General features: G+C 41.4%; 1 protein-coding gene across 1 annotated transcript; it reads left to right on the top strand.

Moving 5' to 3' along the window:
• Positions 1-270: 270 nt before the first annotated feature.
• Positions 271-6,782, top strand: lrit3a (info leucine-rich repeat, immunoglobulin-like and transmembrane domains 3a). Its single transcript, XM_073487418.1, has 4 exons — positions 271-477; positions 1,920-2,386; positions 4,626-4,931; positions 5,083-6,782. Exons 1-4 carry the CDS (start codon positions 362-364, stop codon positions 6,111-6,113), a joined length of 1,920 nt encoding a protein of 639 aa, XP_073343519.1. The 5' UTR covers positions 271-361; the 3' UTR covers positions 6,114-6,782.
• Positions 6,783-8,801: the final 2,019 nt, after the last annotated feature.

The raw sequence follows: 8,801 nt of genomic DNA, 5'->3' as shown, positions 1-8,801 counted from the left end.
CAGCAGAATGGATTACCATTCATTCTGGCTCGATCACCTGAGGGGAATCCTCACCAGAATTAGCTGATTAGCACGTGTCCAAACGACTAGTCCTGCCCTGCTGCCTAGCTTCCGTGACCCTGTCAAACCAGAGAAATCCTCCACTAATCCACCCCCTCCCCCTCCCAGTCAATCTAACGGGTCACCTGTACTGTAATTAGATCCTCAGCCTGCGTACCGTTGCCTCCTATGGACTTTGAAAGCTCTTTTCATTATTCTCCATTTGTTTTTATTATTGGAGGAATAATTCTTCGGGCCCTCAATGAATCCGGATGTCTTTTTTTCCTGATCTCTTCTCAATGTGAGAGCTGTGGGTGAAATCATGCATCGACTTCTCTACGTGCATGTATTCCTATGCTGCCTCAACATGGCTCACCCCTTCTGCCCGTCCCAGTGCACCTGTGTCTTCCACGGACGCACCGACGGAGCCGGAACCAGGTAAATGTGTATTTTAATTGAGCTCTCATTCACACACACACACACACACACACACACACACACACACACACACACGCACACACACACCTGCAATGAAATTTCATAGCATTTATAACATCTTTAATTGAAAGGTTGACTCAATCAGGTCATCTTCTCTGTAGCTTATAGAGAAGATGACCTGATTAAGAAGAACATCCACCTCAGTGCAGTCTTGAACTATGTTTGTGAAACAGCTTTTTAAAACAGTTCAACCTGCATTCAGAGGCAATGACAGCCTGTTTTAATGAGCACAACATTCAGACCACATGGTGTGTGATTCATATTAAGTCAATGGAAAGTCTACAGGATGCACCTGCTTGTTATAGTCACTGTACATGTCAAGTTGGGAGCAGCTATTACCTACAAATGCAGATCCACTGTGCTGCAAATGTAGAAAAAATGAAGGAAAACTCATATTAATAAAAGGGAAATCAAGATCTCACCAACTCAGTATGGTAAAGTCTGTACATGTAAGGTGAAGCTGAAGGTAAATATATCAAAATACACCACGATACAATTAGTACAGGTTGTACTGACCTGTATTGACATAATCTACATTTCCTGGCAGCGCACCAATCCATTTATCCCCGAGGGAGACCTAATGGCCACATGCATAATCACTTTTATGAGCGCTGAACCCTTCTCGACAATACAGTCACCTATGGGCGACAAAATCAGTCCATCATGTTGACGAGTGTAACATAAAGGTGAGACGATGCTGAATAGCTGCATTTAAGCAAATATTATCCCCAATTCTTCGGGCCAGTTTGGTTTCTATAACCAAATTTTCACTAACAAGTCAGACAGCAGAGAACAGCTGGATGTGTCAGCTGTAAAACAGGGGAAAGGCGACTGGCAGAGGCGATATTACTGAAGATTACACATATTCTGTTACAGGAATATTGACATCATCGTGAGGAAACATTTATAGCCACTGAAAGCTAAGAGGGTTTTTTCTTCCTTTAATCATGTCGTGTTAATCAAACACTTTTACTGAAAGCTCTTAAACTCAATGGTTATCGTGTACATTGTTTATTATCTGTGGCTATAATTGGATCCAGATATTCTGCCTCCTGTCATAGATGTCAATCCACATGATTATCTCACCATTTATGATTATAGTGATTAGCCTTGACCTTGGCATCTGGGAACAGCCCTATAGATGGACCACAGACAGGTCAGAAAAAGCATCCCACAACACAATGGGGAGTCTTGATGGACTGATGAACAGATGACCAGATATTTATACCTTATAAACCGGTCATTTATCTAAGATACTCATTCGCTGACATCATCCGCTATTGGAAAAAGGGTTCAACTGTTAATTACCCTTTTGTAAAATAGTTTTTATCTGGCCATTGGTTATACTGACACTATTTCACTCATGTATCTTTTATTCTCAGATCTGTGCTCTGCAATGATCCGGACATGTCTGATATACCCGTCAACGTCCCCGTGGATACGGTCAAACTTCGTGTGGAGAAAACTGCTGTACGGCGAATTCCAACAGAAGCTTTTTACTACCTGGTGGACCTGCGGTACCTTTGGATTACTTATAACTCCATAACCTCTGTGGATACTGGAAGTTTCTACAATCTCAAAGTGCTCCACGAGCTGAGGCTGGATGGAAATATGATCTCCGTATTCCCTTGGGAGTCTCTGAAAGAGATGCCCAGACTGAGGACACTGGATCTACACAACAACAGACTCACTAACGTTCCCATTGAGGCGATACCCTACCTCCTCAATATTACGTACTTGGATCTATCCAGCAACAAACTGGCCACCCTACCCTCTGATCTCATGGACATCTGGCCCCCCTTCAATGAAGCACCCGTTTCTGCTAATGCCTCCCAGAAAGTTGTGTTAGGTAAGAACAAAAGGTTGTGTCTGGCTTGGTGTTAGAGGCTAATCGGGCCATGGCAGGACACTTTTGGGGTTATTTGTAATTACCTTACGAACTTCTTTCCATCACAAGTTAATCCAGCCAGACATCTGGTTGATGCAAACCTGACCTGTGAGTAACTGCCAGGACACATTTAGATGGGTTTATTGTAAGTAGTGACAAACACGGCGCTTAATTTACATTATCAATTCATTGTGCTAATTAACGGTCAAATATTTAACACACTGCCAAGCCAGTGTCTCCAGAAGCTCAGCAGCCAATGTGACCAAGCAACTTTATCAAAGACAAAACTACATAAAACAACAGAACATTTGACTGCACAGTGGTGCAGTGGTGAGCTGCCTCACAGTAAGAAGGTCCTCGGTCCGAATCCTGGTGCCTTTCTGTGTGGATTTTGAATGTTCTCTGCGTACTTGTGTGGGTTTCCTCCCGGTATTCAAAAATGCTGTGCATTGGCTGCCAGAGTAGGACATTTGGCCAGTAATTGTGATGGTAAATAATTGTGTAATTGAATAACTGTCCAATCTTGTCCAATTTCTATTTGCTAATTCGAATAGGGTGGATTTACTGCCTTTTGGAAACCAAAAGCAAACTTGCAATGACAGCTGCTGTTCAAAAATGGAAGAAATTTGTATTTAAAGGTTTAGTCCTAAATAAATGTTACAGGGTTTCAGCAGTTTAGTGAGTGGGTTTATAGACGTTTGTAAACAGAGTAGTGTTCCCTCATTTTATGCATCCACAGCTTTGGCAATTATGAGCAGATATGAGTATAAATGTTTGGATTCTCATAGAAGTCATTGATTAGGAACTGCAACAACTCCCAGAAACAACAGCTTCCTTAAGAATCAAAGACTCAGTGTGTCATCTGATTTGATTTTAGTTTGTTTTTGGCCTCACTACACGGGTTTGGCCAATTGTCACAGAAATATCTTGGACCAATGGCCACCTGCTTATAGCACTGCCCTCCATTGCTAACACACAGTCCAGGGAGGGGCCAGTAGGGAGAACACATGCAGATGAGAATTTGTTTTAAAGCAGGGCAGAGTGGGTTGGAAAAGTTTTACTCAAATACAGGAAGTCTGTCACTGTTATATGTGTAGGAGCACTGAAAACCTCACTCACGTCCACTTTAATAGTTATTTTAATACTTTATGTGTCAGTTTCAGAATAGCATAGCATGGGAAGGGAAGTTTGCTCACTGTATCTGTGTTGCAGGGACAGGGGGAGGGATCTTGTTAATAGGCTATATAAGCTAGCTTATCCATGCCAAAAGACTGGCTGTGTGCACCTGAAGGAGAAAAAGGATTAGGCCGTAGGAAAAAAACAGTCCACACACAGACAGCAGCTTATCTCGCCTTGAACCATTTCCTGTTAGTATTATGAGAGGACGTCTCAGCTACACTGTTTTTAATTAATTGACAACTATCATAACTAAATTAAATATAAACACATTTTAAAGAACAAACATTAAAATGTGATTTGATTTTAAAACAATAATTTCACTGACAACTTATTTTCTTAGTTTGTAAAAAAAAAAAAAACTGCGTTGAACAATACAACTGCTTCCTTTTGACGCATCGATAAATAGCAGTAAGTTTCTAATTTAAACAGTGTGTTGACACAAACCACAGGAAGGCCAGTGGCAGCTTAGGTGCTTTGCAACTGTTAAGACAAACTAATCTGGTTAATGGGCTTTATTACTCACCAGTACATGTGCTTACCTATTGTGTGCAGCAGGTGTTTACAGCAAGTTGTAAGGGAGTTCATATGAAAGGGGTTCACTTCCACAGCCTGTGAATATCATTGTGATTATGCCTAAAACGGCGAGAATTTTCAAAGCAAACGGAGCTAAATTCAGAGGCGGTTGACAAATATGGATAACTTTGATGTATTTGCTTTGACTTCCTACAGTCGTGCATCCATGTCGAGAAATCGAGACTTGTATAAAGCAGCCTTGGCTACTGTGATTCATTTCTTAATAGGGTTTACTCCTAAAACCATTTCATAGCACCATAATCACCCTAACAGTTTGAAAAGTAGTTAAGCAGTCATTCATCTTGCCACTTCACTGTAACATTGGCGTCTGTGTCCTCTATTCATTATGATCAACACAAATGTTTTAGAGTAACAGAGCATGTAAATAGATGGTGTGAAACTTTCAATCAATCAATGACCCTAATTTATCTCATCTTTTCATCTTCAGGCCTCCAAGACAATCCCTGGTTCTGTGACTGTAAAATCTCCAAGCTGATTGAGCTTTCCAAAATGAGCGACACACCAGTGGTTCTGATGGACCTGTTCCTGACCTGCAGTGGACCTGAGAACCTGGCTGGTGTACTCTTTCAGCGGGCTGAACTCGACAATTGTGTAAAACCTTCAGTCATGACTTCGGCAACTAAGATCACGTCTCCTTTGGGCAGTAATGTTCTGCTGCGATGTGATACCACAGGGATGCCAACACCAACTCTAGTCTGGGCAAAGTCAGATGGCTCTCAAGTCAACAACACAGGTATAAACAATATGGAGGCTTTTGAAAGTGTGTGTAGATTGTCATTGCCTTGTACGTAGTGCCACAAGGTCATATTCAATTTGAAAACATGCGAGCAGTCTTGCTCAGACTTGATCCATGTTGACGTTTATGTTCTTGTTCCGCTCTACAGTCCAGGAGTCACCTGGGGACGGCATCAGATGGTCCATCATGAGCGTGCATGGGATATCTTACAAAGATGCCGGGAACTACAGTTGCAAAGCAAAGAATGTTGCTGGTGGCGCAGAGGCCACCATTTCTATCTCAGTTGCTGGTAGCATCAGTACCACTATCCCTCCACTGAGCCCTAGCATCGTAACTGGACCAACTAGCCAAGACACAACACCTGCTTACCCAACGGATGCTCCCAACTCACCCACCATCGTGTCCACAGCTCTCCCTAGAACATCAACACTACCTGCTGTCCCTAAAAGACCGCAAACTAGCCCCAGCACTAGCGTACAGAAAGGCCCGTCCAAACAAGGAAAGATCCAGCAGGGAGGAAATGGAAGAAAGCTTGCAGCAGATGAAAAGAGCAAGAAAAGCGATGCCTCAAAGTCTGTCAAAGACGTAAAGATTGTAGAAGAAACAGCGGACACTGCAGTTTTGCTCTGGACAAAAGACGGGCTACCTAATGATGCTCCGCTCACAGTGGTATACTCGCCTTATGGTGAGGACGACATCAAAAGGACGCTGGAGACTAATGCTGGCAGTGGGAAAGTGCTCCTAGAGGGACTTTCATCTGGAATGAGGTACTCCGTTTGCCTTGTAGCCAAAGGGAGTGCTGCTGGAAAAGATCCTTGTGTTGACTTCTACACACTGGACAATATGGAGGATGGTGGGCAGAACCAGCTTTTTGTCATCATTAGCGGCATTGCCTGCGCTCTGGTTTTGCCTCTCATTGCACTGTTGCTCTACAAGATTCTCGCTCTGTACTGTAAGGGACACAGCACAGGTCTGGATGAAGAGGAGCTTGAAAAAGAGAGCTATGTGAAGTTTGAGACAATTTCAATGAAACAGCGGACTTTGAACAGCCACCCAACAGAGCTTTGGGCAAGGAGACCGACTAATGACTCAGAGCGGATGCTCCTGTGCTCCAGGTCGAGCATCGACTCCCAGATGACCTATAAGAGCGACAGCTCCCGGTCTGAGTATCTCTGCTGACGACAGGAATCCATGGCCTATGCCCAAACGCCATGCGAACACATTATGTGAAATACCCTTTATATGCCTTTTATTAACCTGATAAACCATTAACTATGAAATCATTTATAAATCTTTATAAATATACATTTTAAATTGTTTTCCCATCATTGGGGCTGAAAAGAAACAGGACGCTGTTTTGAATGATTGTGATTTTATTCTGCCTTTTCCATTCAGTATTCATTTATAAAGATTTATATAATGATTAAGAAAAGTGTAGTTAACATAAAAAACATTCCCTTAAGGTTGCCGGGGTGTTCAAAAGAAGTTTTGACAAAACACCAATCAGATCAGTCAATGACTGATATTTTCATTCATGTCCTTATTTGTTTTGGAGCCTTATATTTGATAAAGAAGTTTGAATGGTTGCCACTGCAGCTCAGCACCTTTGTTGGACTTATATAACTTATGAATAGTACCATGCAAAGAGTTAACTGTGTGTGGTGTTTTATGTTATATCGAATGCCAAAGTTTAAGTGTCACACATAATCACGTGGTGTCAAAGAAGACCCATTATCCACTTCCCATCACATTCACAACATCATTGTTGCTTTTAGCAACAAGCTGATTGTTGCCTTAATGGACCAGAAAGTACTGTCAGTGTGTTTGATAGAATACAAGGGTTGTCTAATAAATATTGCCTGTTTCCTATGACTTTGTCTATATATGGAGTTGTACATTTGTTTTTAATAAACTGAACAATTGTTGAATTCTATTTGTGTGTCGCAAAATGTTGTGTTGTGTGTTGTACCATGTTGTCTTAGTAGACGGACAAACACAGGCCTAATAGGTGTCTCAAATACACATTTTTCAAATTTAGAGAAAATGTTGCCTATATATGAGATTTACAGATTTTCTTGGGGTTCAAATCAAAAGGTTGACTGAGCGGTTTAGGTAATGATGTCAGATGTCATAAACCACAACCAGAAACAGCATCTCCCTCTCTGGCACTATACAATATGAACATTGTTGATATCTTTTACTTAATTTGATCGGCATTTTAGCTTCTCCCATAATCTCTATTCATTTTTCTATCAGCAACAGGTTGTGTGCTTCTTCTAGGCTTCACCAGATGAAACTACACATGGTGCTCTATACCGTCATCATGCTTCCCTCACCATAGGGCTGAAACTGCATAATATCTGTTCTGAATTAAACAGACTACATAAAGTAGAAGCAATATATAGAGGTTGCTACTGATAAAAATATGATTAATGTTATTTACGAATAGAAGTGGACATGGAAAGCTACAGAGACATATCACATGTGCTCAATCAGTTATAAACAAGAGCAGACGTGTTCATCCTGAAAATCAGTGGGTCACAGTTGTCACGCTCTCTGAACATCTGAACGAGCGCTGCCGTAAATCCTGATAAGATGACGGCTGGACTTGGAAAACTGTTCCCATGGTTACCTCTGTGCCACCAGCTCTATGAGCCTGCAGCACAAGGTAATCTCTAATGCCAGCTGTGCTGTTATCATGGCAACAGCCAAGCTGTTTTAATAAACAGAATGATTGGATGGTGGACGAGGATGGGCCGGGCTGTTAATGACTGGTATGCGCTGAATTTATGGATAGACAGACAGATGATACTAAGTAGATCTGAGAAGCAAGAGATGCAGCAGGACAGAGAGGAAAATGAGAGACAGACGGATTTATAGATCACTGAACAGACTGATAAAGGCAGATGCAACAGATTCCTTCTGTAATCAATAAACTGTTGCCACTGGGCTGTGGTCAATAAAAGCAAGACAGGCCAACTGGAGGCGAGATACTTCACAGCTCTAGAGGCTTTACAGTTGCATCACAATCCTCTGGCACCACACTGACTTGGTGCCATTATAGCAGTCCAGTGGAAAATTGGCCACATGCAAGTAGTGACAGAATATATAACAGGGCTATAAAAAGACATGGCTCGAAGGCTGTTGTGGTTGTTCAACCATTTTGTAAATTAAGAGATAAATGAGTGTAATTAGTCAGATTTGCTTCCAATTTGAGGTTTATGTGAAAGAATAAACTTGTCATTAGCCCTTTAATTCAAAGGTCAGCCACAAGGCAACCTGATAAATCAGCGCAGTTAATCATAAAGCTGCAATCCAGACATTTAAATAACAGCAAAAATCATGGCGCAGCTAATGTAGCATTAAATATCAAAATCCAGCTGACAAATTTGAACACAACGGTAAATTATTTGCAGAAATCATAAAAAAAAATGTAATTGGTAGAAACACTTGTGACCTGACAAACCTGGTGAATATATTTCATGAGCAGAGTATGGAAACAACACTATACACATTGACACACCAATATATTGTAATATTTATACAAAATAATACAAATTACAGATTTTAGGCAACAAGAACTATAATGAAATAATAATGTGGCAGCAGCATCTATTTTATATCCCAGATACGCACCTTTTTAAAGACATTAACATTTTCATTTACATCTGCCGGGGTGAAACCGTGGGAAAAGGTTCAGGCCCTTCAGACCACTGACATTAGTCTGGAGACAAGTCTGTAAATCTTCTGCTGCTCCTCTACAAGGTTACCGGTGACGTTGTTACTGACAATATCCTAGTCATGGAGAGTATGAATAGAGGTTTTGGTTCGTGGAGTCTGTTGGTTGTTCTCCTGGGCAAAAAGAGG

This window comes from Pagrus major, chromosome 18 (genome assembly GCF_040436345.1).
Source record: "Pagrus major chromosome 18, Pma_NU_1.0".
In the NCBI taxonomy this organism is placed as follows: Eukaryota; Metazoa; Chordata; class Actinopteri; order Spariformes; family Sparidae; genus Pagrus; species Pagrus major.
Note: the sequence above shows the minus strand (reverse complement) of the source record. Positions and strands in the feature narration are given on the sequence as shown.

Coding starts and splice junctions, on each gene's coding strand:
- lrit3a (XM_073487418.1), top strand. CDS start 362: ATGCATCGACTTCTCTACGTGCATGTATTCCTATGCTGCCTCAACATG. Junction 478..1,919: donor ACCGACGGAGCCGGAACCAG/GTAAATGTGTAT, acceptor TTTTATTCTCAG/ATCTGTGCTCTGCAATGATC. Junction 2,387..4,625: donor CTCCCAGAAAGTTGTGTTAG/GTAAGAACAAAA, acceptor TTTCATCTTCAG/GCCTCCAAGACAATCCCTGG.